Source organism: Aspergillus eucalypticola (assembly GCF_003184535.1).
Source record: "Aspergillus eucalypticola CBS 122712 chromosome Unknown BO83scaffold_25, whole genome shotgun sequence".
NCBI lineage: Eukaryota > Fungi > Ascomycota > Eurotiomycetes > Eurotiales > Aspergillaceae > Aspergillus > Aspergillus eucalypticola.
The window spans coordinates 125,197-152,669 of NW_020290299.1; the positions used below are offsets into that span (position 1 = coordinate 125,197).

Below are 27,473 nucleotides of genomic sequence, written 5' to 3' on the forward strand. Positions count from 1 at the left end.
GGCCTTCTTTGCGAGCCGTTCATGCCCTAGCTCCTAAATTTCTAGTCTAACTTCGCTTCCTGACTCACGCAGCGTAGTCGTCGTTCCTTTATCCATCTCATTTCTTACAGGGCTGATCCTCGAAAAGGTCCTTGACAGGAAGACGCTTCCAACGCTGCTATAACCAATTGCCGCCGATGCCGTCTGCTGGACGCGCGCCTTGAGTCATACGCACATATCAACTCGCTTGATCTCTATCAAGTCGATAGCTGGGGCATCGATGCATACTTCATAGTGCCTGATTCTTGACCATTTCTTTCTCTGTCCCCATTCTGTTTCAGATCTCATTCCCACTTCTCGTTGATCAGTCAGGTGCGCGCCATCACTTCGATTGATTGCTTTCACAATCCAGAGTGTCCTTGCCAGCCCATCTGGTCTTGTGTAATCCCATTACTTAAATAGAGAAGCTGGGTGCCTTGCAGAGTGGCTGGCTCGTCTCCCAACTAGTCTACCTGCTTTCATTTACCAGGAAACACCACCCTTTGATATACACGAGACTCCCAGACATAAAAATCTTTTCGAAAATCTGTGATATCCCTTCGGGGTATACGTTCCCTCAAGATGTCCGCTAGATCATCGCATGATACCCAGCAAGTCTTGACCATCTCCGCAAACGAGGAGAAAAGTGGACCCATTCAGGCTGCCAACTCTCCCGTTCCTGAACAATTCCTTCCGCTAGGGAATGAGAAGGGTGATGAAGAAGTAGGCCTTGGCCCCGAAGCACAAAAGGAATTGTCGAAAACCCCGACGAATGTTAGCCATGTTGGCGCACTGGCCAGTAGAACCTTGACCCTAGTCCGCACCCGAGAGTCTGGAAGGGACCTGGGACCTCCCCCCGATGGTGGTTTCAAGGCATGGTCTCAAGTAGCCTTGGCTCATTTCGTCATCTTCAACACCTGGGGCTACATCAATAGTTTTGGTGTGTTCCAAACCTACTATACCGAGACGCTAGGTCGCACCCCGTCCGATATCTCCTGGGTAGGCAGTATCCAGATCTTCTTACTCTTCTTCGTCGGCACCTTCTCTGGACGCGCAACCGACGCCGGCTATTTCAAAGCCATTCTGACCGTTGGGGCTGTCCTGGAATTATTTTGCATCTTTATGACCTCCCTGTGCACGCAGTATTGGCAGCTGTTCCTGGCTCAGGGCGTGGGTCAGGGCATCGGTTGTGGACTGATGTTCTGCCCGACCATTGCCCTGATGCCGACTTACTTTACCAAAAACCGAGCGATTGCGATCGGAATCGTGGCCTCGGGCTCTGCCACCGGTGGCCTGATTTTCCCGGCGGTCGTCATGCGACTCCTCCCTCAAATCGGATATGGCTGGACCATGCGGACCCTGGGGTTCATCTCTTTGGCGACGCTGATTCCGTGCCTGGTGTTTCTCCAGCAACGACTGCCTCCGCGTCGCAGCGGACCACTCGTCGAGTGGGGGGCGTTCAAAGAGGCGCCCTATGCTTTGTTCGCCCTGGGGATGTTCCTCAACTTCTGGGGCCTCTATGTAGGGTTCTTCTACATTGGCAGTTTCGCCCGCAACATCATCGGGGTTTCCAACTCGACGTCGATCGACGTCCTTCTAGTCATGAATGGTGTTGGTCTGCTGGGCCGGTTGATTCCCAACCTGATGGCCGATCGGTACACGGGACCCTTGAACATGCTGATCCCGTTCAGCCTGGTGACGGGAGTGGTCGCGTTCTGCTGGGCTGCGGTTCACACTTACGACGAGATGTATGCCTTCAGTGCGTTCTATGGGCTGGCAGCAGCAGGAATCCAGTCGCTCTTCCCGGCCACCCTGAGCACGCTAACCACGGATCTGAAGAAGACCGGAGTGAGAATGGGCATGGTGCTCAGCGTAGTGGCTGTGGCTGCGCTGATCGGTACCCCCATTGCCGGGGCACTGGTCGATCGGGATGATGGGCAATATCTGTATGCGCAGATGTTCATGGGCAGTGCGATTCTGGCGGGGACGCTGACCTTGATTGCGGCGAGAGTGACGAAGCTGGGGCTGACCTGGCAACGAGCGTAGCCAGGATGACTGCCGCGGTGGGTGAGCAATACTTTGAAGTTGAGCCAACTGTACTTACAGTAGACAATTGCAGTGAAGCAGTAACTAAAGGTGTATTAACTAAAATAACGAAGTTAAATATGACACCAATGAACGACCGCGCCTTAGTCAGGCTTCCCCCCGCCTGTTCTGGGCAACTGGCGGCGTGACTCAGAGCTGTTTATGTACAATAGTTAGGATTTAGGGTCAATATTTGTAACCATAGACCAAAAAGTCCATTTAAAATCTCATCCCACAGTTCAGTCTCCAACTGGAGTATTTTGTACTGTTTGGCGCAGCTCTTCTCTGCACTGGATCGTGTAAGTGTCGGTCGATCTCGTGGTACTTCCCCGCCGCAGCCCCTCCGAGAATGAATGCCTTTGTTTGACTCCTCCATCCCTCTCGTCCTCATCGCTCAACCCTCTCCTCGCTGACTCCAGTTTCTCTTTGCCAACAGGGAGGGGGAAAATAAACCCTACCTAGCCTTGATTTCTCTCCTCGGACTGTGAACCTTATCTACTCGCCCTACTCTTCAACCATCATACATCATGGCTCCCCGCGGTCGCGGAAAGTTCTCCAAGCCCTCTCGCGGAGGTACGTTTTTAAATAAAAACCTTCAGGGCCAACACAAACCCCAACTCCCCGGGGACCAACTAACCATACATACAGGCGGAAAACGCTTCAGTCGAGACGTCCAACCCGTCGACAAAGACGGTAACCCTGTTGGCCTATGGCGGGTACGCATCATCCCCTCCCACAAAAAGAAAAATCTCTCCTAACCAGAGGGATCAAACAAAACACAGGACGCAGACGAGGACGTCCCCTCCTCGATAGACGAAGACGAAGAAGAAGGCAGCACATCCGAGTCCGACTCGGACTCCTCTGAAGACGACGACAACACCACCACCCCCTCCTCCTCCTCAAAACCCGGCCCTTCCTCTTTCCCACCCACAGCAGACACCACCACCGCCTCAGCAGCCCCCGAACTCACCCGTGAAGAGCGCCGCGCCGCAGCCAAAGCCAAAAAGCAAGCTGCGCAAGCCCGGCGACTCCAAACCGCGGCGCAACCGGGCGATTTACCCCCGTCCTCATCGGATGAGGAGGACAACTCTGACGGATCGGATGGCGATGATGAGGATTTACCCGCGAACCCGAACCATACGAGTAAATCTCGGTCTCAGTTGAGTAGTAGTAGTAATGCGACCGGTGGTGCTGGTGCTGGTGCTGGTGCTGGCAAGGATCAACAGGATCTGTCGCAGCTTTCGCGACGGGAGAGGGAAGCTATTGAGGCGCAGCAGGCCAGGGAACGGTATATGAAGTTGCATGCGGAGGGGAAGACGGAGGAGGCGAGGGCGGATTTGGCGCGGTTGGCGCTCGTGAGGGAGAAGAGGGAGCAGGAGCGGTTGAGGAAGGAGGTCGAGAAGGAGGAGAAGGCTGAGGCGGCGAGAAAGAGGGCGGAGGAGTTGAAGGCGAAGTTGGGGGCTAAGGGGGGTGGGAAGAAGGGGAAGAAGGGGAAATGAATTGATGGGGTTTCATTTGGTTTTTTAGATTTGGTTAACTTACTGAGTTGGTTTTGGCTTGATGCCTGTGCAAATGGGTAAAATATATGATTTTACTTCGGAGTATTTCGACTGTGGAAGAAGAGGATGGCGTATAGTTGGGGGGAGGGAAACAGTAGCAGCAGTTAGTCTATGATAGACGCTATATAACCCAGCTATGCTGTACAGTATGAACCATATGTCTTTTGCCTGCTCTCATGTGGAGCAGAGTATGAAAGGAGAGCACCAGAAACGAACCTATGCAATCGTTATGCTCCCGAACCCATTCCCTGAACGGACAGAACAGACATAAAAATAGACCAAAGATCACCATATACACCGGCGCCGAAACGGAAATGACAAATTACTTGCACAAGAATGGGTAGAACAGGTGTGTATAACATGTCATGTGCGGGGGGACAATCATGCACCCCAGAACAGTCCTTCCACACCGTGGCCTTGCGCCACTATCCCCCATCCGCAAATCAAGCTCACCAGCCACAGCACCGCAAATGCCAGGATGGGGAGCAGCAGGAGCTCCGTGTTGTGCAGGAACGGAAGCGCATTGTATCCGAGGAACGTGATGTAGGTGTAGTAGGTTATGGCCGACAGGTAAAGTGTGTTTCCGAGGAAGGTGGCCAGGGCGTTGCTGGGGCTGCGCTGGAGCAGCGGGAGGACCAGGAACTGGACCACGTAGAGATGCAGATACAGAGGAAAGAATGCTCGATTCGATACCTAGTGTCTGCGTTTAGCCGGTGCTGCCACTCGCCAGTATGCTCTAGGAGTGTCACTTACATCAAAGCAGTATCCGAATTCAAGCTGGTCCTTCTCTCCCGGCTGCGTGAATAGGCCTTGGGCTGCGCCGCGTCTCCGTCCACGCCCGCCGCGGAATCCCGTCAGCGATGCGGCTGCGCCATCGGGCCCGAACAACCGCGGGATCGCGAAGTACCCGACTATCGAGACCAGCAAGGACGAGCCGATGAAGTGGACAAAGATGAAGATTAACGAGAGCCGGACAATGGAGCCGAAGGAGGGCGCATAGGCGAGTCCCCACGCGAGGGCGGTAAGCAGAAGGAAGAAGGATAGAAGGTAGGTAAATGACGGGTCCGGACGGTGCCAGGTGTTTTTTGTTTCTGTACGAGGTTATTAATATAGGTATTGATGAGCGTGTGTAAGATCCCGGGGAAAGCGGGCCAAAACGGCAAGGTGCGGTGTTGGGGGCAATGACATACGTTTCTGCGGTGAAGCTTGGGTTAGCATTGAAACGGATGCGCGCTATGGAGCAGGACGCCGGCATCAACTCACATGGTAATAGATTGATTTGAAGACCTTCTTCGGCGCAATCAACAAAGACGTCATCTCCCAGATAGCCATCTCGAAGTCCATTTGCGGGAACTTGAACAGCCTGTAAGCCAGCCAGGGGCATCAGTTAACCGGTCGATGAGAATCGGAAAAGGCCATGGATGTCCCTTTGATAGACGTAACATGCTTTCCAGTCATCCACAGAGGGGTAGAAGTAGCCTACCTCTTGAAGAATCGCGGCATGCGGATACTAGACCCGCGGCTTGCTGGGGTGGTGCCGCCGAAGCTGGCCGGGCTGGCATGTTGGCGGGGGACGGAGATGTGAGGATTCATCTTCAATGAGTGGTTAAGGGAAACCCCAGGTCTTCGGACATGGGAGGAAAAGGCACGGATGTCATGTACCCAGTACCTCTATCGGACCCAAGGGGGGGGGGGGGGGGGGTGTGTTTGTTGATTGAAGTGGTGGTGGATGGGGGTTGGAATTACGATCTATTAGCGAATGGAGTGATTGATTGATTGATTGCTTTGCTTGTTGATGATGGAGTGGCCGTTGGGTTATGTCATCAGCCTCTTCGGCCCAACTCTCGGATCAATTCTTCCCCGACAGTCCGATCGGTGGATGGCGGCAAAATCATCAGAAACCCCAAAAAATAAGTTACAGTTTGGACTGGCGGAGGGTGGATATTCTATCTAGGTAACATCTAGTCTAGCCTGTCTGCTTGTTTGTTTGCTTGCTGGCTGGCGAATGAAACATGGAAGCCATGCCATCCCTGTAGGTGATCGTCTGTGAACGCCGGTGTATCAAGTGCGTGGCGGCACTAGAACTGTCAGGAAACGGCGATGTATCACATTGCGAGGGTTGCCTGTTGAGGACAGGAGCAGCTCCTTAATTTATTCTTCTCATGCATGGCTTACATTTGACTGACATTCGGGCGACAGAATGCCCCAGATCCGGGCCCCGGAAGGTGGGCATGACCACCACCACCACCACCCTGTATGTATGTGCCTGGATATGGAGACTGTAGATGCAGTCAGCCAGCGTGAGTAAATCTCCGGCAACGAGGGAAGAAAGATGATAGATAGATGATGCATGGTGGAAATTGATGCAGACCCCTCAGGCTGGCCTGATCGCAAAAGCCATCGTTGGATCGAATTTGATCCATCTCCAGCATACTGACCAATTTGGTCGTTGCCCTACTTTGGGTGCGATGGAGCTCTGCGATGGGTCACGGAAGACTGGAGCATGGACTGGACAGGATCAGTTTCGTATGAAATGATAGATATTATCGATCGGGGGGGGTGCATGACGGCCCGTTTCCACCTGATCCAGTAGGAATTGAGGAATACAGGAATACGGAGTAACTGGCTCCACTTGATGGCAGTCAATTCACTGGAACTGGAACTGGGAATAGCAAGGACCCTCCCCAAATGGAACCATGCAAGCTGCAAGACACTCCTGGATCGTCCTTCTGATACTACTGTTCAGTAGTTCTGATCCAAACTTGTCAGCATTTACTTTGAAAGATACACAGTACGTAGATAGTTTGATGTGAGTTAGGGAGGCAAAAGGGAGACTGAATTCGCAAGCTGGAGAGATATTTGAACCTGCAGGAACTCGGATGCATGCCCCTGAGAAACTGACTCTTTGAATTATCGCGACGGACTCTAGACCCGCGACTAGTGAACGCTACTGGAACTAGTTTGGAAGGTGGATGATGGCAGATGGTCCATCCCTGAACCACTCCAACGGACTAAACGTCTGCTTCTGTCCATGCTTTTTTATTTTGCTGCCAAGGGAGTAGTGTACAACTTTGTGCTGTCCTCCTCCTTCTCCGGTGATCCCACTTCGGCCGCCGTTCCTGGGCGCATTTCCATCTGCAAGTCCGGGGCTGCTCAGGCATTCAATTCATTTCCAAATTTTTGTCCCTCTTCAATTGCGCCAAAATTCCTGAAGCGTTGGAAACCTTTCTCTCTCAATTTCACTACACACTATACTCTCTCATCGTGGCGACCCACGATCGTCACCGGTCGGTTCCCGCTTCAACACTCGACCGTTCCTTTCCTGTGCGTCTTTGATGGTTCGCCTCTAACTTTCCTGGCTCGCCTTCTGTCATATCTTTGCCATTGAATCTCTGGCTAATCTGCCTTACCTCCAAAAGATTACAGCAATACCCCTCCCTAAGGACGTCGGTTCGATCAATCGACTACCCCCTTACACTTCGAAATTTCCCTTTCCTCCTCCCCCCCCCTCCCCCTCACGCAATGTGCGACAGGTGATACACACCACCCTTGACTGCGCCTTGAAGACGGTCTGTTCGACTTCCGTGAAACTCAGATCCGGTCCTGAGCACGCGATTCTATCAACCGGCCCAAACCCCCTCCCTCTCTCGCTTGACGCAGGACGGTGTGCACGACAAGTGGACAATCGTCTCAACTACCTGCTGGTTGAAATATCGTCCATGGCAAACGGTGCCCAGGGACTTGGCGACCAATATCCCTAAGGCTCAACCCCCTTCTCCCCACTCATTCCGTTCACTACAACGAATGCCAGACGTCCTTGATTACCATTGATAACAGGGCAGTCTCAAAATGCCTCAGCAGCACGCCAGCCGGTCCCCCCCTCGAACACCCCCCTCCGAAGCTGTCAATGGGAAGCCTACGAGGAGAGGGACTCATCCGCGACCCTCTGTCCGGGAGACCTTCCTAGATGACTTCAATCCAGCCGACAACACCAACGAGAGTAATGAGTCTTGTGACGAGCGAGATCCCCACGACTTATCGCTGTCTCCGAAGCATGCGGCCCGCACTTCCATCGTCGATAATATGCTTCTTTCCCTAGACCAGTTCGTGGCGGGTTCCTCTGTGCTGGATGACTACCGGTTATTTAACTCGGTATTCGAAACGGACCTCTACGGCCACGGTTCACCGGATTCGTTGGCCCAACGACGTTATCGCGGACATACCTTTTCATCCTCCCTATCGTCAGAGGTAGACGGCACCTTTGACGACGGCACGGCTCGCCATGCATCCCAACTCCCCAGAGGTCGTCGGAGTAATAGCAGCTCGAATTACCATTCTAGCCTGAGAAGATTTGGGAGCACGCGCAGCCGGGAAGGCACCGGCTCACGCGGCCAGCTATATGACTACCGGCCGAGTTCTACGGCAGCGACAGGGGCTCATACTGCGAGAAATGGGAGCAAAGGAAGTGCTTCCTCCCAGTTAGACTTTGGTCCGCCTCTGTTACGTCGCCGAGCGGATTCAACTGGCGAGAGACGTTCGGCGAGCTTCGACTTCGGTACTCGGCCACCTTTCATCCCCTTTTCCGAACCGGTTGCCGACTACGGTTCCTGGTCCTTCAGCGACTTTGACGCAGCTCCTACGCCAAGTATTCCCGGGGGCCCCAGTAAAACCCATCCATCTTCGCAAGGGGACTATTCAGGTTCGCTCAGCCTGCAGCAGTCACGGACGCCAGTGGCCTCCCGACGGAACAGTATCAAATCTCCGCGTGCGACTACCACCCGGAAGTCTCGCCCGGAGAACATTGGCACGGCCACCATCCGGAGCCGAGATCTCGACCTGGCGAATCTGGGCGATGCAGGCTTAGAGCTTCCGCCTACAATCCCCTCCTCACTTGACCCGCCTGCGCCCAGCCCAACCATCTCCTTCAACAAACCAATATTTCCCCCGCCGCCTGAGCCAGCGCCGGCCAAGGAACGACCGGGATTCTTTCGTCGAGTCTTTGGCTCTAAAGCCCCCACATTCGGACCGTCCGATTACAGTCAATCCGATTCCCATTCCGCCCAAGATTTCGAGACCAAAGATGTCAAGAGCTGGAGACAGCCGCTGAAGCACAGTGGGACCGGGCTCAATTCGGGCCGCGATGGAAGCCATCAAGTGGTGACCAAAAAGTCGTCCTTCTTCCGCCGGCGGAAGAAGTCCGTGGCTGAAAGTGCCCCGCCTCCGATCGTGCTTCCTCCGGAGCTGTCAGGCTCCAGGGCGATGGAAATTATGAAGCCCGAGCCTAGTCCGGTCAGTAGTCTGAAAAAAGTGATGAACCCGTATATCACGGATTCGACTGCATCTGGGCCGGGCCAGGCCAACATGCCCTCGCAGTCCCGTGCGGCGGCGGCGGCAGCGGCAGAAGATGCGGAAGCCAAGAATCCAGGAACCACGTCAACGCACAGTCCGCGAGGTAGCCTCCTTACAACCTCCGGTGCCCCCAAGGCCAAATACAGTTTATATCCCGCAGTCTCATCCGCGAATAATCATGAGGCTACATTTTTAGGAAATAGTAGTGGAGATGAAGAGTCCGGATCCAAGTCTAATGGTCAGGATCCCATCGCTCCTGTTGACCGCCCACCAGCTTCAAGAGCATCACGCGATGGCGTGAGCTCGCGCGGCAGTGATTTGGACTCCGTGGATAAAGACCAGGTCTTTGCTTTACCAGGCGGCTTGAAGCCACAGGAGACTGTTATTTCCTCGCTTTCGCCCGTCATGGAGAGCTTCTCTCAAATGAGTGCGAGCCCCACTCACAGTGCTGAGGATGTCCCAGAAAAGTCCAAGGAGATATCCATATCTGACGTACCCAAAGATGAGACTGTTGATGGCACGAGCCGATTCTCTACCCCTGCCAATGGTCCGGGTGGCTCGCCACGGGCTTCGATTTCGGAAATGTCGAATTACTACACGGCATCTGAGAGTGCCGCCATGGGGCCAACGGAGCCAAAGCTTGCCGATCTTGCGGAGACTAGCCCGGATGACATCCCGGCTAGCGAGCCAACTATTTCGGACAAAGAACAAGCGCAGATGCTCTTTGATAGCCAGGATCAAGTCGTAGGAAACGAGCCGGCTGCGGCTTGGCTGGGCGATCCGGACCGAGCCTTCGTCCGCAAGGCGTACATGGATCTCTTTGACTGGGCCAATCTGAACATCCTGGCAGCCCTTCGAAGTCTGTGTAACCGTTTGGTGTTGAAAGGAGAAACCCAACAAGTGGACCGAGTCTTGGATGCCTTTTCCACCCGGTGGTGCGAGTGCAACCCACGTCATAGCTTCAAAGCTGCTGGTTTGTCCACGCCTTTAACCCTGTCTCATTGCTTTGATAGCTTTCGAACTAACTGCTCTACAGATGTCGTGCACACCATTTGTTACTCGCTTCTCCTGCTGAATACCGACCTGCACCTTGCCGATATCGAGCAGAAGATGACGAAGGCCCAATTTGTCCGAAACACTATGCCGACAATTCATCGAGTGGCGGCGGATGCTGCGCCGGACGGCTTTGACCAACGCGACGCCAACAAGTCAAAATCCCTATCACAAGATCCGCCGTCCCTGGCCTCGAATTCCAGATCTGCTACCACTGACGACCTTGAACGAAAAGCTCCAACTGCTGATAAGCCGACCAATGGCCCTACCAAGTTGGTAAATCGACTCTCACGGACGGATCTCTCGGCCAAAATGATAAGTGATCCTGACAATGACACCGGCCCCCTCGTCAACACCCCGTTTACCGGCACAATGCGAGCGTGGGAGCAACAAGTGGAAATGGTGCTACGCGACTTTTACACGTCGATTCAGAAGCAGAAACTCCCGTTGCATGGTGCCCAAGTGGAAAAAGAGCCGACACGTTCGTCCTCGAACAATCTACTGGGACCTCACCCTGGTGGGCTCCGCAGGAGTCCGAGTACAGTCAGCAAAAGTGGCTCCGATATCTATCCACGCGGCCGCTCTGCCGATTCCCGTTATGGAACGGCACGCTGGTCTTCGAAGCCCCGATCTCGAGCCAGGCTGTATCCGCCTTCTACGATGGGCTCTAGCCGGACTAGCTTGGATGACCAGTCTTCCCTCTGGAGCCCATCGGCATCCAGTACGTGGAGCAAGTATTCTTCTGGGAAGTTGACCTCTGCGTCGGTGGATTCTTTTGGCTCGGATTACCCACGTGGGGATTATCAACAATCGATTGGCTTTGCCAATGCCTTGAGTCAGGCAATTATCCGTGAAGACTCGGCACATTCGATAGCCAGCTTCGAAGACGTCGAGCGGAATACACCCCTCCTGGAAGATGAGACGCTACAGCTTGCGGGCGCTCCTTGGGCCAAGGAAGGAAGCCTTAAGCACAAGCATCACTTGGACTCGGTAGATAAGAGGGCTAAAGACCGCAACTGGAACGAATGCTTTGCCGTCATCCAACAAGGTTGGATGCGCCTGTTCTCCTTCAACGCCTCCATGAAATCAGTCCGACAGAAGGCCAAGCAACGGCATCCTGGCGGCGTCGTGGTAGGAGGAGGCAACTGGACAGAGAATGCGGAAGAAATCTGGAAGTTCCTTTTGCGTCAAACCATTGCCAGTGCGCTGCCACCTCCCGGGTATTCCAAGTCTCGCCCGCATGTCTGGGCCCTGAGCCTGCCCACGGGCGCCGTACATCTGTTCCAAGCCGGCACGCCAGAAATCGTTCGGGAATTTGTGTCCAGCGCCAATTATTGGAGCGCGCGACTATCCAAGGAGCCTTTGATTGGTGGCATTAGTAACATGGAGTATGGCTGGAGCGACGCAGTCATTAATAGCGCCCTGATCTCGGCAGAGAGCAGCCGGACACCTCCTTCCTCGTCGGGGGCGCGACCGAGCATTCAGAGCTCGATTCGCAGCTCTATTGACCAGCAGGGGGTCCGGCCCCGACTGCCGGCCGACCGAGTGCACATTAGCGATTGGGCTCCTCCGCAACAGAGCATGATGGCATCAGCTCTGCCAGAAGATGAACAGCTGAAGGCCCTGCAGACGTATGTCAAGAACGTGGAGGAGGAACTGCAGCGACATAACGAGCTTCGACCCGCCATGATCCTTGCCTTCTCGCCGCGGCACCCCAATGCAGCCAAGGCGTTGGCCAACTGGGAGCGCAAGTCGTCGTATCTGCTGCGGGAAATCGTGAAGTTCCGGACCTACATTGACTCGCTCTCCTCGGCTTTGGAGCAGAAGAAACGGATCTATACCAACCGGGAAGAGAGCACCCCTGCCGAGTAACCTGTGCTTAGAGAGGTGTCTGAAATTTGCCCGACATCATACTATCGAGCTGGCTCTCGGGGATTTGAGGGCGAGGAGCCCCAGGGAGCTTTAGATTTTCTTAATTTGCTTTGTATACCCAACCCAGCTTTAATTCTTTCCCCATTCACTTCTTTGTCTTTCCATTGGAATATAAGAAAAGTCTCCGACTCTAGAGTGCACAAAATTTGCACTACCTCTGCGTTCCCTTCTACATATCCTATCTCTTGCCTTTGTGACCCTGTGACCCCGATCATCATGTACTTACTGTCTTTTGATTCTTTTTTTTTCTCCTCTTCGATCCGGTTTTGACGAGGTTTACGTGACTGGTTGCCATGAAGTAAGAAGTTTCAGTGAAATATCCTAGGGTCTGACCCGGAAATTTGGCAGGAAAAAGAGATTCCATATCCTTTTGATTGATCCCAAGGTGAATGAAGCGTTAGATCTATGGAAGACGTAATAGAGTCGTATACTGAGTAGTACTAACTTCTTGGTGGACGGGACCGAGCGGGCACGTGCTGATTGGGCGAAGGCACAACAACAACAACCACCATAACAACAGGAAGGTTGCAGCTGCACCACAACCTCACTCTCCCTTCGATGTTCCTGATTTTCCATCCACACCCTCATCTCTCGCTCACCACCCTTTCTGTCCTACGCACCAGATCCTCTATTATCTCTCTAATCTCACCGCAGCCACGTCTTGCTCGAGGTGGTGGTGAGCTGGCGGGCCTGGCATTGGCGCTAACCCGGCTGCCCGCCCAAGTGGGTAGCACAAAGAGCCCGAGTCTAGAGTCTATCCAGTCTAGACAACCGCCGCGTTTCAGCGCCCGTTGTTCCCTAAGCTCTTACTAGTCTCCTAGTCTCCTAGGGGCTAGGATTGTCGAGCATTGCATGGTGGAGGTGGGGACAACAAACCCTCCCCCCGTCACCATGTCGACCGCATCGCCTCAACCACCTTCCTCTCCGTCGCCTGAGTCCCCAAACGTCGCCGAACACGCGCATCCGGTGCGCTCCCCGCCATTCTCTCCACCCCCCAACCCATTACACGAAGAAGGACTCCCGGCTCTCGAAGACGTATTCCGCGATCCAATCCCTTTGATGGTGGCGGAGAACGCGCGGGGAGGTCTTTCCCCGACCACAATGGACACTCCCGCCCGAGACGGCGCTGTCGACGACCACTACGCTCAAGAGGAACCGGGCGCCCTCAGTGATGCCCAACGCCATAATCCTGCAGTTGACCCATCGACGGTGGAAGACCCCGCCCTTGGCGATTCGAACCTGTCCCTCCCCCCTTTGCCCGACAACGACGATAGCAGCCTTTTGTTGTCCGCCGACGATGACTACCAGGAGCGAGTGGACGACCAAACTTTCATCAAAGAAAAGGAAATGCGGCGGCAGTTGATGGATATGGAGTCCAGCTTTCTGCCGGAACCGTCGACCATCGAAGTCGCAACCACGAACCGGATTATCGGTGCGGATGATACTTACTTGGTTGGAATACACGAGGAGGAGCCTGTCCCTGAAGTGCTGGAAAGCACGCAGATTTCGTTCGTACCGCCCGATGATTCTATACATGACATCGCAGCGGCCGCGAATGGCACTCACACACCTCCAACGCCCACCCATGAGCACAGACAGGACACAGCGGAGGATTTGGACGCAACGCCTGCCGCTTCCCCCGAACAACATGGTGACAACACCACTATGCTGGAAGCGATCCCATCATCTCCTTCGGCGGCCGCTGCAGCGAGGACAAGTACCCGTAACCAGTCTACCTCATCCGAAAATGCGCCCGACACCAGCCAGATCGCTCGCGACGATGCATTGGATCGCTCTCCTGTACCGGACGCAGACATCTCACTCCAATCCAGCCATCACAAAATTCGCAGCCTATCACGCAGTGTGTCCCCTGGAACGTCGAGGCTGTTTCATGACAACAGCGCGAATGACGCCGATACAGCCTCCCATACGAGCAGTCGTCGAAGCAACCGACCGAAGTATCTGACTAGTCGTAATTCGGCCCATCGGCTTTCATATTCCTCGGTCACGAGTGCAGGTACAGAAATCACAAACAGTGATGCGACGCTGGGCGCCGACTACGCACTTCAATCAGGCGGTGCAGCGCCGGGCAACCCGGGTTTAGCGCATGCCGGACAGCGCAACACATTGGCCCGGTCGGTCAGTTTGGGAAGCATGGCATCAGGTATCTCGGGATACAGTGATGAGAATCTCTTTGATCGGAAGAACCCTGGCGGGACCACGGAAGGAGGCCTACAGACCTTGGATGAAGAGGAAGGCCCAACTCAGTCACGTCCGGGGTCGTCTTACCAAAGGTATCAGCAGCAGCAGCAGCAGCAGCAGCAGCAACAGCAGCAACAGCAGCAACAGCAGCAACAACAACCACAATCAGAGCAGCGCCCTCAACAAGAATTCCATCCCGATGACGCTTCTGGACCGATGACACCACGGGCGAAACCCCAAGACACCGGATTTCCTACGGATACGGTCCTCGCAGAACGTGTCAAAGACGTGCAGGTTCCCAGCGCATTCGTGAAGCAGTTCCGGGAGGACTATGGTAGCCGTGGATTGTCGCCTGAAAAGCGGACGAGCGCCACTCCGGCCTTTGCCCGGAGTGGCCGCACCATGACGCTCAAAGAGCAAAGCAGCACCATTGACCGTCTTTCCAAGGAGAACTTTGACCTCAAGATGCGCATCCACTTCCTCAATGAAGCACTGAATCGACGCTCTGAGGAGGGCATCAAGGAGATGATCTCGGAGAATGTTGAGTTGAAGTCAGACAAGCTGAAGCTGCAGAAGGACAATCAAAGCCTGAAGCGCAAGTTGCGCGATCTCGAGAAACAGTTGAAAGACCAACAGTCCGACAAGGAGTCGATGCTGAACCATGACCCCGAAGGGTCGGACGAGGAAGACCGTGACCCCGCGCAGGACGAGGAGATTCTCTTCCTGCGCGAGCGGGCAGAGACATATGAACTGGAAATCGAGCGACTCCGTTCGGAAAGCATTGCCCGCGAAAGTGAGAAGAGACGACTGGCCGAGATGGTGAAATCCCTCAGTGACGGGCGGCCCATGGGATCGGATGTTGGCGCCCGGGAGGAGAGGGTAAGTACTGGATTATCCCTTTGTGCATTCTGGACGCTGATTGTTTGTTACCGCAGGATATGTGGAAGGACATGCTGGAGGCCGAGACGGCGGCTCGCGAGCAGGCAGAAGAGGAAAATAAGCGGCTGCGCGAAGAGACCCTGCGCTTGAAGAACGAGATGAACTTCCCTGTCGTCGCCGCGCGAGTCGGGCAACGCGACAGAATTGGCTCAATGGCCTCGTACTCTGCTGCGTCCGAACGAGACTTCAGCCGCGATCCCCATACTGTTAGCTCATCCAGCTCGACGCTGGTGATGGAGTTGGAACTGCTCAAGCAAGAGAATGCGGAGCTGAGAAAGGAGGTGAGCGCTCAGACCTCGATGCTCACGTCCCGGAACCGGGAGAAGGAGCGGTTATACCAGGAGATTGAAGAGCTCAAACTTGGTCAACGCCGGGATGGGACTCGATCGGTTGCCGGCGACAGCATCTTCGATCGCTCGGCGTCCCGGGCACATGGTCGGCCCTCTTCGCGCGCCAGCGATGGCACGGGTCAATCGCCGAGCGACGATGCCGAACGCGAAGACCTAGAAACGCGCGTAGGCCAGCTGCGCGACCAGGTGTCGGCTCTGAAGCTTGAAAACCAATCTATTCGGGAGCAGCTGGATGAGGTCAACCAGGATTATGACTCGCTCGACAAGGCATATCAGGCCGACGTCGATGAGGCGGAAGAAGAGATCTCGAACCTTCAACAAATGGTACAAAATCTCCGACAGGAGCGCGACCAGTCCATGCAGATAGCCGAAGAGCGCGATGAAGCATTCCAAAACATCCGCGCAGAAGCTCAAGAAGAGCTAGACGCCATGAATGAGGCTCTAGAACAGAAGGTAGAAGAGTGCCAGCGATTGAGCGAAGAAGTGCGTGTTCAGGACGAAAACCTTCGGGCACTCCAGGCGGAGATGCGCTCAGCTAGCGAGGGCATTATTCGGCTTGAGGAAGATGCACAGAACAATCTCCAGCGGTACAAGGCCGTCCAGCAGGAACTGGAGGACTGCAACCGCGAGATGGAGTTGCTGGAGAAGGATCTCTATGAGGCTAACACTAAAGTACAACGGCTCACCGTGCAAATTGAGTCGAGTCAAAATGAGATTGCGTTCCTCCGCGAGGAGCAGGATGGCGACAAGATCAAGATCGGAGATCTTGAATCGGAGCTCAAGTCCTACCAGCTCAGCCTGCAAAGCGAGCGCGACAAGACACGCGAACTCGAGGAACGGTTGGCGGAGGAACGGCACCAGCGTGAAGTTGTGGGCAGCAAAGAGAAGCAAGAGGTGCAGCGCATTGTCAACGAGCTGAACCGTGAGGCGACCTCCGCCAAGGAGGAGAACCGCAAACTTAGGAAGAACCTGTCGGCGCAGGAGGCTGAAGCCGCCACCTGGAAAGAGCGGTTGCTGGACTTGGAAAACAACCTACGAGAGACGCTGGGTGATCTAACCGGCAGTCGCTCTAGTCTGATTTCCAACATCATGAAGCTGCAAAAGGAGCTGGAGTCGACGGCCTTGGAGCTCGAAAGCACGCGAGCCAAGCTGGACGACAAAGAGTCGCTTCTGCGCAACCGCGATGCGCTGCTGGAGAGTCATGGGTTGGAATCGCGCAAGCTGGCCGAGCTGCTGGACCGCGAGCGCCATGCCCGCCGTGCCGACAAGCAGTCGTTCGAGCAAGCTCTCAAATCCCACCACCAGGCCTCGCGCACCATCACGCAGAACAACTCGCGCATCTCGGAGCTGGAGAATGCGCGTAATCAGGATCGCAAGCGCTTCACCACTCTGGAGCAGCAGTTCCGCGACCAGCTGAGCGAGCGCAACGTGATGCTCCTAAACATCTGGAAACGCCTGTCAGCCATGTGCGGACCGGACTGGGCGCATTCAAACAGCTTGATCAACGGCAATCTCCCCAGTCAGGAGGTCATTGGCAACATCCTCTTCTGGCCCGGGTTTAGCCGCAATCTTCTGCTCGCTGTGAAGACCGTCGAAAGCGCGATCTCGGGCTCCAAGGCGCGCATCAAGGGTGTTGAGAGGGACTTAACCAAACAGTACCAGATGCTGGAGCATACCTTCAATCTGCGCGTTAAGAAGCTTGACCGCCTCGAGGAGTCCATGATGAACATGCGCGCACAACAGCACAGCCGGAACCAGTCCGGGATGTCTCCTGAGATGGCGAAGCTCCGGGGTGAGAACCGGCTCTTGAAGGCCGAGCTGAACCTGCTTCAATCGCACTCACGCCGCCGGGGACCTGCCTCTGCGGCCGTCTCCGCCGCCGCTGTTGGCATTGGATCCAACTCCCCACAGTCACCGACACGTGCGCTGAGCCTAGACCCTGGAGCCGATGCAGAACCAGGCTCTCTGATCCGTCATCACTCAGCAGTCGAGAAACCCGCCCCGTCGCGTGGTCTGTCACGGAGCGCCACCACTGGCATCCCTCAACCCTCGCATTCGGCCTCGACAACCTCGACGGCGACGCTCGCCAATGATGGACCAGGAGCATTGGTGCAAGGTTCTCGCTCCCGACATATGTCCGCTGACCCGGGGAGTAATGAGAAGTGGATTCAACGCTTGCATGAGCTGGAGAAGCGATTGAAGGCCGAACGGGAGGCTCGCCTTCTGGACCGAAGCGGCGCACGGCGACGCCTGGAAGAGCGCGATGCGGAGAACCAGCGACTCCGCGCGCAGCTCGAGCGACAGCGTGTACGTAAAGAGCTATCCGCGGGCACGTCGACCGATGAGGACGTGCGCGCACATGGTCAACGGCGGCTCGAGGGGTCAGACCCAGGCACGAGTGACGGATATGATCGGCGTCGGGACGATGAGATGAGCTCGAGCGAAGGCGAGGGCATTTACGTTGACATTGAGGTCTGACATAGCCTTAGGGGGTGAGGTGGGGGTCGTAGGCCATGGTCGTGGGGCGTATTGGGCGTTCCAGTGCAAGGCTTGCGAGTGCTATTCTTTTGGAAGATGTTCTAGTCCACCTGGTGTTCATAAGGGCTCTTTTGATGTTCTTATCATTGCATGTATCATATACCCTTCGGTTCATTCTTCGGTTCGTCTTCTTTCTTGGACATTTGCCATCTGGGCATTGTGTATTAAACGCGTTGGTTTTAAGCCAGATAGCAATGGCACCGAGACACATGTACATAGACATGCAGGATGATTCTGTTGATTTCTGGCACAGCTATCCGTAGGCTGCGTCTTCATCCGGAGTAATACAACTATCTAGCAAGTAGAATATACACATCACATCATCATGATCTACCCACTATCGCAACGACACCTTCAGAGAGAAATCGACAATGCCAGTTCCCTGATGAATCGAACTCGTCGACAAGATATCCACATCCGGACAAGCATAACGAGCAGTATTCTGCTCATTCAACCCACCACTAACCTCAACCAAAAACGCCTTCCCCTTCCCAGCCCAAGTAGTCTTCAACTTCCGCGCCGCATCCCTCACCCCCTCCGGCGTGAAATTATCCAACATAATCACATCCGCACCCGCCTCAATGGCCGCATCCGCCTCCTCCAAACTCCGACACTCGACCTCAACCTTCGTCGCGAACCCCCCGGCCGCCTTCGCCGCCTGCACCGCCCTCGGAATCGCCCTCACAATCGACCCCTCCTCCACCGCCTCCTTATCGCCACCATCCTTAGCCGCCGAGTTATTCGCACACGCCCACACATGATTATCCTTGAGCATAGTCATGGCGCTGAGATCATGTCGGTGAGGGTCCGCCCCGCCAACGAGAATACCATATTTCTCGACGACTCGGAACCCAGGGGTCGTCTTGCGCGTGCCGGCTAATGTTCCCGGCCAGTTGTGGCTGCGGAGGATGGAGACTAGGGTGGAGGTCTTGGTTGCGATGCCGGAGCAGCGCGCGAGGATGTTGAGGGCGACGCGCTCGCCCAGTAGGATCTTGCGGATTGGGCCGGTGACGGTCGCGCAGTGGGTGATTGGTTTGATAGGGGTTGTTTCGGTGATGTGCCATGTTACTCTGTTGTGGTTTCTTTAGTATGGGGTCTTGGTGATTGGGGTTGGGGGGAAGCGTACGAGCATCCTAGTTGGGAGAAGACTTCGTCGAAGAAGGGGACACCAGCGAGAATACCCTAGATGTGTTGAATATTATGTTAGTATGAATTGTTTGGATAAGTCATGGGTGGTGGTGGTGGTGGTGGTTACCTCGCTCTTTCCTAGTAATCGTGCTTCGCCTTCGGATTCCCCCACTACGAAGCCGCCATAGTCGAAGCTGGGACAGTCTTCTTCGAGCCAGTCGGCGATGAGACGCTTGTAATTGCCTGGGAGGAGGTGACGGAGGTCACCGTATTGGGATGCCATTGTGGTTTGTAATGATGTTGTTGATGTATATGTTGGTTGGAGTTGATGGGGAAAATGATGGAGATGTAGCTGGAGGAGGAACCAAACCCCGCGCGGGGCACCTCGGAGTTTTCGGCGCATGGCATCGGGACCCTCCGGGTTGCGGTTGGTTTGTTTGGTGGTCATGTGATTTGTATACACAGGATAGGGATTCATGTTTTATGTTTATGGTATTGTGTATAGTTATAAATTGACCATGAATGATAGTTTACTGTAAGTTATAAATATCTATCTTACATGAATCAAGGATAAACTATCATCTCGTATAATATACTCCATCGACATTAATAATGGGTGGAAGTATACTCCATCACTTCGCATTTCCCCCGAATGCAGCAAGCAAAGTATGAATACGAACACGAAGCCAACGACACATCCAAACCCATGGACCCGACTACCAGTGATACGTAGCTTGTCTACTAAGCACAGCTCCATGGCTAGACCTTGGATTCCATTAATCCGAGCACATAAAGTCTCGGAAAGCTGTCGTTGTTTACTGGACGGAAGGATTTCAAGCTTTGACACGACAACCGGGGGAGCTGACATACAAAGTAAACATCTACTCAGCCTCAACGATGGTGTTGGCAAGTTACTAAAATATGGATACGTTAATGCTGGCGTCATGAGCTGACCTCAGTTTCTGAAACCCCTGTGGGCTTTGTCTGAAATGATCTAGTAAGATTAGTTTGCGACACGATGGATGTGCACTGCCTTGTTTAATCTTGGGTGACTTACAGGCAGCACAATTCTTAACATATGGAGTCCAACAGGGGAGGGGAAGAGGGGCTGGGGTATTGGCAACGGTGGTAAGGTATAGCTGTTATGGATGTATTACTGACAGTAAGTAAGTTAGTAATAAAATATTAGGGTAATAACAACACAGGGATCATCCATATATGAAGCTGACTTGGATAGTAGTACGTAGTAGTTATGAGCTACAACCCAACATAAGCAAACAAGTAGCACTAACTATATTAGCTACCTCCCAGATAATGTCAAAAGAAATATGCACACAACTCGGCACCCGATCACCTTATGCACCTGCTGCATGTGACATCTACCCAAGACCTCTTATCCCACGCACCCTTACCTACTAGATACTCCATCCCACTTGCAAAGACCATCATATGGCATTTACTAGTTACTCCAGAAAAGTGAGGGGGATGCGCGGGGTAATCAGTAGTAGCTCCAACACAACTTATGTATTAACCGGACAAGGATGCCAGCAGCTCAAAAACCCCAGGTAGTTTCAAGCAAAAGTAGTACAAACCCGTCACACAGACCAGCCACCTGGTTGCTAACTATGTATCTGTACATGCATGGATATAAGAGGGGGGGGATACAAGGAGATGATCATCGCCTCTGCAATCTCATGCACCTGATCGTGTGATGGTAGTATTTATATTTTAGTGTTGGTGTGCTGTGCTTAGCTTGGTTGCTGTGTTGCTGTGTTGTGTTGTCCCTGTGCACGCCGGGGGGGAGGGAGGTTTGGGTGTGTGGGATGGATTTTGACTCCAATTCGGGGTTTAAGCATACTTACTACAACAAAGAACGAGATGGGGCATGCAGGGGGGGAAGGGTTGTATAAAAAATTGGAGAAATTCTTCAATACTTGAGTACAGTACTTATATGAGATCCATCCTACTCATAGAATGAATACTTTTCTCCCACTGTAGTTGTAGTAGTCAGTAGGGGGATGGTGAACAATTTACCAAATAATCACAGTATCCGTCCACAAACCAACACTAAATCCAGCATAAACATAATCCTCCCTATAGTATGCATAATATTACCCCCTCCATCCCCAACTCTAGCCCATAAACAACTATGATCACCATGCCAAGCTTCACCGGAAATCTACTGTCGGTGCCCGAGAGCGAGCGAGCGAGAGAGAGCCCTGGTATTATTACAGTATGCGAAACATTTCCGTTTTGTTTTGATACCGTATATAGTACATATGTATATATACGGTATTTACCGGGTTTGGGGCTGGAAACGGATACATGATGTAATTATGCACAAGTTATGCAGTCTGCTCAGGTCCTCGTGTACACTACTTTACTATACCCTAAGATATATGCATATAGATATAAGATGAATCTTATATTATACACGCACACACTGTATAACATAACTAATCCAGCTAAATGGACCCCCCTTCCCCCCTAACAATCTCCAAAATTGTTTCCGGTATCCTAATACTACCGACATTCCCCAATATAGAAGACTGATTGATTACTGTGTATATCAAACGCTAGAACCCAATAGCGGGATTCCAGAAACTCTTGGCAAATAATCCGGAACCACCATATCCCATTCATACATACACCCACGATGAGTGATTTTCCAAGATGATCCCAACTCAATCAATCAACACTATACCTCTTACCAGCCACATTTCAGTAGTATACAAGTTCAATTCTTCCCTGAATGAGATAGCTTGCTTGGCTCAAACTTAAGCTGCCGCCAATGCTGATTAATGCATTATCATCATTAGTAACCCCCTCAGCCAGCCCATGGAAAGTTCCAGTCCGGGACGGAGACTTTTTTTTTCTTCTTTTCTTCACTAGTGAGTCAAATGTAGCAGCACGGAGACTTTTCTTGCTCAGACTAACTAACTACATACTAACTAGTCTACACACACTCACACGGAGAGGCAAGAACCACTGCGGATATTGCGGATATAACGGTCCAATCCCGGTGCCTGAATACCCGCACCTTAACTAGGAGAAGTTTTGGGTTAGGTCCGTTGGTCCCATCTGTACAGTTGCGCGGAAAATGTATTGATTATTGCTAGTTCAGTCTGATAATGCCCGATCTGGTAATGGGTGTGGATCTCCACATGCGAATATCCACCTACCTGAGGCTTTTTCATTCCATAGAAACACCACAATCCAACACTGTTTGCCTTCTGCTTCAGGTGGATCTCCTCCATAAGCTCGTTTCGTTTTAATCTGGGCTTTGCTCTTGCTTGCTAGACCTGCTTCGGATACATATCACGGGTGATAAGGATAAATCGGCACGCTGTGATCACCTGATGCTATGGATAATCGGATGATTGCCAAGACATTCTTTTCAGATCAAAAAGAGAAAATAATTATTGTCGAGATTTTTCTGGCTAATACATATTAGATCAGCGGAATTAAAGATGGAGAGTTCCGTAGTTCTAGATAGAGAATGGACGTCCACACCCATGCCGAGCCTAGGCACTGACTAATCTCTCCACCGATCGGCCGTTTATTGATTCACTGTGGCATGACTCTTTCCCGGCAATTTACCTCGGGTTCTCGTTGTGGTTCTGGTTCTGTTTTGGTTCACTCCCTCCAGGCCTTATACACGATGGTACTACCATACTTCTGCCCCTTTGGGAGAACGACCGTGTGCCGCCATCCGGGCTCATTGACCGCATTGACAAACCGACTGGGCTCGATGCAGAACCCCGCAAATGGGCCCCGACTCGGCTTCCCGTCTGTTTCGGGTACATCGATGCCTTGGCCTGTGTAGAATTGGAATGCCGGCTCCGTGCTGTGCACTTGCAGGTGCAGGCGCGTGTCTGGGTGCTGGAACTCGGCCAGTAGGCGGAGGGGCTCACTACGCGTATCGAGGGGAACGCGGGACAGGTCGCGGTCCATCACGAAGACGTCGTCGAATTGGTTCTGCGGGCCGAAGGTGAATTCCTTGGTGACTTCGCTGGGGTAGGGCTCGATGGGGCCCAATGGGATGCCGTTCTCTAGTGGTAGGTAGTCCTGTGTTGATAGTTTACTGAGGGTGCCTTCGGTGGTTGGGCCGCCGTTAAGGTTGAAGTAGCTGTTAGGACGGTCAATATTTTATCGCCCAATTGATGCAGTGAAAAAGAACAAAAGGGCAGACATACCTGTGGTTGGTCAAGTTAACAACCGTCTCATTGCACTCATCGCCCACCAACTCAGCCTCATATTCAATCTTCAGCACCGACGTAGTCTTGCCATTCTCCACCTCCTCACTCGTGGTATAATAGACCCTGAACTCCACCGTGCCCGGGTATCCTGCCTCCCCGTCACGGCTCAGATAAGTATACAGCAGGGTAGTCTTCCCATCGCGGTTTAACACCGTTGGACCATCGAATTCGCAGCGACCCCATCCGCGACTCCCTCCGTGCAGCGCATTGGGAGGGTCATTCAGTTCGAGCTGATACGACTGCCCATTGAGGTTCTGAATAACACCGTCTTTGATGCGGTTGGCAACACGTCCGATATTCGCGCCGAACCAGGGCGAGTTGTGCTTCTCGTAGGCTTCTTTCGTGGTAAACCCCTGCACGATGTTTTGTCCGTCCACGTTGAATTCCTGGATGATGGCGCCGAGGGACAGGAACTTGGCGGAGGTTTTGTCGCTCATTTTGACTAAGTGCGCTGAATTGTTACTAAATGTCTGATCTTTCTAGTGAGTCGGACGTGTCTAGTGAGGGGCAATCGAAACTTTTTATGGGAAAAAGTAAGAAAGTCGTCGATATATGAAGAGGGGTGGTCACTCACTTTCCGCCCGCTACCCCGCAATTCTGCTCCAACTAGAGAAGTCGCGACCAATACGACAGGGGCTCACGCTGAAGAGCTTACGTGCTTCAATCACCAGGATTGGTGCAAAGATAAGGTAGATAGACCTTTCTTACTGCGAGATTCATTTAAAGTCGGTTAAATTTCCCAGGATCCCCATGCCTGAATGCTATCTTGAGCCTTGCTCTTCTCGCATATTAGGCTAAACCGCACTTCGTAGCATGTGGTGGATTTGCCGAATCGGGTAATCTTCCGGATGAATTGTGCCTCAGGCATAAATATGCCGCCCTGTCAGTAGAGTGAGTAGTTCGATCATAGCTATCCATAGCTTGGACTGGATATGCTTCAAATTAATCTGTGGCTGGTCGGAGCTTCATCATATTAGTAGTTTAACACCTTGTACTAAGGTTTTGTTTTAGACATCGTGATCAAACTAGTCCCTTGGCTTGACTACCTGCCATTCCTTCCGGCGGGATACTGCTTACGCTATGAGAGGAGCAGCGTGGGATGGATCGAGAGTAAACTAACTAGTAGTCGGCATCCCACTCTCTTCCTCACTTCCATCACGCAAGCAATATTCGGGGACTTAAATCGAACAAGAAATGGGAAGCTACCATCCCAGTCCATCGTAGACTACAGTGCACGCTCACTTCCCCATCGCCGAAAGGGTCCCGGCAATTTTTGGATGGTTAGTTATCTGACACAGCAATGACTCATTCGGAAGGGCTTGCGAGATGCGCCAATTTGACCGTTGAACAGCTGCAGGGACCAAGCTCCTAAATCTTTAATGTTACGTAGTATAACTAAGTTGATGGTTACTTAATAGTAAAAGCACTCAGTGGGAGGGCCGCAGGTGGGATTAGGTTACGAGATGGATTAAAAACAGACAAAACAGCGAGACAGACCGTAAATACCCGTATGTCATGTCATACCATAACATACTGCCAACTACTACTAGTGCCGGATGACAATACGCGCAGGTCCGAAACGTGGAGTTAAGGCGAACGACCGCTCCGAAGCTGACAAGAAGGTTCCATCAGTCAATTGAACTTACGGTCAACTCTCAACTAATCAATTCCAGCCGTAACTAACTGAAACCTCGGGTCGGTCTCCGCGGAGCTTGGGGCTTCCGTGCCGAGTCCGTAGTCCGCTGATTCAGCGCTTTTAACCCAAGTGTGGAAGCGAGAACATGATTCATTATTCAATCACAAGAATAAATGTATTGGAATAGAATGGGATAGTGTGAACCAAGTTTCATCTATAAATGAGATGATCTTTTTCTTCACTCCTCTGTGGGTTCAACCCCTGAGAAAGACCATACTGTGGCGGCACTCTTGCCACCTAAGCAGCCCTATCTTGTAATAGTAGCTCTTTGCTTTTTGATAATCCCGTCCCTACATACGGTAGTTGATTATTACTTATTTAGCCACGGCAATTGAAATAGATGTAAAAATGCTTTTGCTGGGCATTAATCTCATCCCATTCTTGCATTTGCATTTGCAACTTGGCTGAATTGGCATATGCCATATGGCATATGACCTCGTAAGAAGCACAACACTAGATAAGAAACCGTGCGGCCCCCGGGAATCGCAAGAACCGTTGCATCGGCATTCGGCATTGCTAAAACGAACCCCTTATGTAAATAGATACTACACAACACTAAGAAGTACCGGGAACCCCTATACCATGCATTGATAGACAGCCGGGTCCAATGCCATTAGAGTAACTCCGAGAGAGATGTTCTCCGGGAGTAACTGACTGTTTTGTACCAATAGGACATGTGATGACAAGCATGCCATGGTGGCTATTGAAAATCCTGATCTCAGCATGAGTTCAGGATTAGAAATCCGTCGATCAGGCTGTACTGTGTAGTGGCTGAGCGGTCTAACCCCATATCAAAGCGTCCATTGTCCACTTGACAACAACATTACCACACCCTGATGTGAGCGCTGCATGCAGATGTTCTGGGGAAAGTGTGTGTTGGTGGTCCGCGATCACTACTGACTAGTCCACAGTAGTGATAATGCAGTGACCTACTGACGGGCCCCCGGGGGTGCATTACCCGTTTGGAAGTCACTAGCCCTCCCATTATTTGGATGATTATTGCCAGACAAGACAATTGCTTTTGTGTCTTGAAAGGGGCTGACTGGATCCCATCGTGCTCTACTCCGTAGATATACCGCAGTTAACTCTCACAGTCCAGTCTTGTCGGGAAGAGGGACCATGAATGGGGCCATCTCTCCATTTTGGGGAACCAGTGTCTATCACCTGGATCAGGGAGACGGAGCGGAATTAGGGAGATGGGGACCGTGAAGAAAGAAAATTATAGGGAAAAAGAAGAAGAAAAAAAATTTTATTTAAAAAAAATTTTTAAAAAAAAATTGTAGTTCTACACGTGGAACGACAGGAGATGGACAGCTTCCATTGCCAGTAGAATATCACGTCGAATCCTCCGTAATCCGGAGGGAAATCAAGGTTCAGTCCCTTCCTGGCAAAGAGTGGGCGTATTCCGATGGGAACTCGGATGTCGAACCAGGTAAGCGATGCTATTGCCTGGGCACTGGCACACCACTAACACACGGTCGGGAGGTCGGCATTTCGGCCTGTGTGCTGGTCCGCCCGTGGCTGACCAGCAATATCCACTCAACTGTCTCTCCACAGAACCAGATGAGGCAAAGGCTCCATGGAAGGAAAGAAGAGACGGAAATAAGAGAAGAAACAACAGGAAAATGCAGCAATGGAAAAAAACCTCTCCCCCTTCCCACTCACTCATCGCTCCCCACTAGCGGGTGTGTGGGCTGGGCTGGGCTCCGTCGTGCCAGACCCAAACATCAAATTGGGCTCCGTCGTATCGAGGGTGGAGACTTTTGGACCCTCTTCGTTTTTTAAATGGGAATCCATCGGCCAGGAAGACTTGTTGTTCATGAATTTCTTGTTCAGTGATCAGGTTCCCCCTCTCGACCACCACAGGGAATATTGTTGCAGGAGGGCAGTAGGGTTCACTCGACGTGTCACGATCTACCTCGTATCCCCATCGGGGGGCGCGTGAGTGGTCCAGCCAGTCCAGATGTGGCCGGAGATAAGGTAGAGCTGTCACCGGCCTTTAGGATTTGATTATCCATGACGTCCTCCATCACCGCATTAGTCACTCGTGAGCGGCTGGAACGTCATCTGGGCTTAACGAGCAGAGAAAAAAGGTTCCTGGCCTCGGCAGTCGGTCTCCGTTGGCCGATACGCCCTGCGCCCTAGGCCAAAGTTCGGCCCCTTCTCGGACAAAGGTTGAAGTAGACCATAAGTAAATAGGAAGAATGCAGAATAAATAGTATATTTTCCATGTCGGGGACATAAGAATGACATATAGAACATCCGAAACTAGAAACCAGCATCGGCAAGTATCCACGCAAAAGCATCCGCATCCAAGTAAAGAGAAAACCAACCGCCCTGCCTGTTCAAACCTCCCAATGTTTTG

The 27,473-nt window shown here is 52.6% G+C and overlaps 9 protein-coding genes across 9 annotated transcripts; 6 read left to right on the forward strand and 3 right to left on the reverse strand.

Moving 5' to 3' along the window:
- The first annotated feature begins 298 nt into the window (after positions 1-298).
- Positions 299-2,201, forward strand: BO83DRAFT_111041 (putative MFS monocarboxylate transporter). The gene has a single exon (XM_025525928.1). The coding sequence runs from the start codon at positions 601-603 to the stop codon at positions 2,062-2,064; it is 1,464 nt and encodes a 487-aa protein (XP_025384847.1). The 5' UTR covers positions 299-600; the 3' UTR covers positions 2,065-2,201.
- A 109-nt stretch (positions 2,202-2,310) lies between these two features.
- Positions 2,311-3,602, forward strand: BO83DRAFT_439973 (PDGFA associated 1 family protein; the record flags this gene model as incomplete). Its single annotated transcript, XM_025536218.1, has 3 exons — positions 2,311-2,676; positions 2,752-2,819; positions 2,886-3,602. The coding sequence occupies exons 1-3, from the start codon at positions 2,631-2,633 to the stop codon at positions 3,600-3,602; spliced, it is 831 nt and encodes a 276-aa protein (XP_025384848.1). The 5' UTR covers positions 2,311-2,630.
- A 141-nt stretch (positions 3,603-3,743) lies between these two features.
- Positions 3,744-5,353, reverse strand: BO83DRAFT_381093 (unc-50 family protein). The gene is made up of 4 exons (XM_025531908.1): positions 5,146-5,353; positions 4,922-5,025; positions 4,416-4,753; positions 3,744-4,355 (listed from the first exon to the last, which is right to left on the reverse strand). Exons 1-4 carry the CDS (start codon positions 5,253-5,255, stop codon positions 4,044-4,046), a joined length of 864 nt encoding a protein of 287 aa, XP_025384849.1. The 5' UTR covers positions 5,256-5,353; the 3' UTR covers positions 3,744-4,043.
- Positions 5,354-7,308: 1,955 nt separating this feature from the next.
- On the forward strand, positions 7,309-11,957 carry BO83DRAFT_111146 (Sec7 domain protein). Its single transcript, XM_025525929.1, has 2 exons — positions 7,309-9,984; positions 10,048-11,957. The coding sequence occupies exons 1-2, from the start codon at positions 7,512-7,514 to the stop codon at positions 11,934-11,936; spliced, it is 4,362 nt and encodes a 1,453-aa protein (XP_025384850.1). The 5' UTR covers positions 7,309-7,511; the 3' UTR covers positions 11,937-11,957.
- Positions 11,958-12,887: 930 nt separating this feature from the next.
- On the forward strand, positions 12,888-17,965 carry BO83DRAFT_367223 (putative anucleate primary sterigmata (ApsB); the record flags this gene model as incomplete). Its single annotated transcript, XM_025529752.1, has 3 exons — positions 12,888-15,077; positions 15,134-15,769; positions 15,851-17,965. The coding sequence occupies 3 exons, from the start codon at positions 12,888-12,890 to the stop codon at positions 17,963-17,965; spliced, it is 4,941 nt and encodes a 1,646-aa protein (XP_025384851.1).
- Positions 17,966-18,189: 224 nt separating this feature from the next.
- Positions 18,190-19,438, reverse strand: BO83DRAFT_381095 (nicotinate-nucleotide diphosphorylase (carboxylating); the record flags this gene model as incomplete). The annotated part of the gene is made up of 3 exons (XM_025531909.1): positions 18,190-19,095; positions 19,152-19,207; positions 19,281-19,438. Coding segments are annotated over 3 exons (947 nt in total), but the record flags the coding sequence as incomplete, so codon positions are not given.
- Positions 19,439-21,815: 2,377 nt separating this feature from the next.
- BO83DRAFT_111321 (uncharacterized protein) lies at positions 21,816-22,601 on the forward strand. The gene is made up of 3 exons (XM_025525930.1): positions 21,816-22,044; positions 22,109-22,219; positions 22,273-22,601. The coding sequence occupies exons 1-3, from the start codon at positions 21,945-21,947 to the stop codon at positions 22,410-22,412; spliced, it is 351 nt and encodes a 116-aa protein (XP_025384853.1). The 5' UTR covers positions 21,816-21,944; the 3' UTR covers positions 22,413-22,601.
- Positions 22,602-22,789: 188 nt separating this feature from the next.
- Positions 22,790-23,849, reverse strand: BO83DRAFT_430086 (aldose 1-epimerase; the record flags this gene model as incomplete). Its single annotated transcript, XM_025535501.1, has 2 exons — positions 22,790-23,282; positions 23,350-23,849. The coding sequence occupies 2 exons, from the start codon at positions 23,847-23,849 to the stop codon at positions 22,790-22,792; spliced, it is 993 nt and encodes a 330-aa protein (XP_025384854.1).
- A 2,108-nt stretch (positions 23,850-25,957) lies between these two features.
- BO83DRAFT_410581 (uncharacterized protein) lies at positions 25,958-27,308 on the forward strand (the record flags this gene model as incomplete). The annotated part of the gene is made up of 6 exons (XM_025534229.1): positions 25,958-25,977; positions 26,034-26,162; positions 26,208-26,313; positions 26,423-26,540; positions 26,791-26,943; positions 27,161-27,308. The coding sequence occupies 6 exons, from the start codon at positions 25,958-25,960 to the stop codon at positions 27,301-27,303; spliced, it is 669 nt and encodes a 222-aa protein (XP_025384855.1). The 3' UTR covers positions 27,304-27,308.
- Between the last annotated feature and the right edge of the window lie 165 nt (positions 27,309-27,473).

Coding starts and splice junctions, on each gene's coding strand:
- BO83DRAFT_111321 (XM_025525930.1), top strand. CDS start 21,945: ATGCTGATTAATGCATTATCATCATTAGTAACCCCCTCAGCCAGCCCA. Junction 22,045..22,108: donor TTTTCTTCTTTTCTTCACTA/GTGAGTCAAATG, acceptor CATACTAACTAG/TCTACACACACTCACACGGA. Junction 22,220..22,272: donor TAGGAGAAGTTTTGGGTTAG/GTCCGTTGGTCC, acceptor GATTATTGCTAG/TTCAGTCTGATAATGCCCGA.
- BO83DRAFT_111146 (XM_025525929.1), top strand. CDS start 7,512: ATGCCTCAGCAGCACGCCAGCCGGTCCCCCCCTCGAACACCCCCCTCC. Junction 9,985..10,047: donor TCATAGCTTCAAAGCTGCTG/GTTTGTCCACGC, acceptor ACTGCTCTACAG/ATGTCGTGCACACCATTTGT.
- BO83DRAFT_381093 (XM_025531908.1), bottom strand. CDS start 5,255: ATGAATCCTCACATCTCCGTCCCCCGCCAACATGCCAGCCCGGCCAGC. Junction 4,754..4,921: donor ATCAATCTATTACCATGTGA/GTTGATGCCGGC, acceptor AACCTCGTACAG/AAACAAAAAACACCTGGCAC. Junction 4,356..4,415: donor AATTCGGATACTGCTTTGAT/GTAAGTGACACT, acceptor CGCAGACACTAG/GTATCGAATCGAGCATTCTT.
- BO83DRAFT_111041 (XM_025525928.1), top strand. CDS start 601: ATGTCCGCTAGATCATCGCATGATACCCAGCAAGTCTTGACCATCTCC.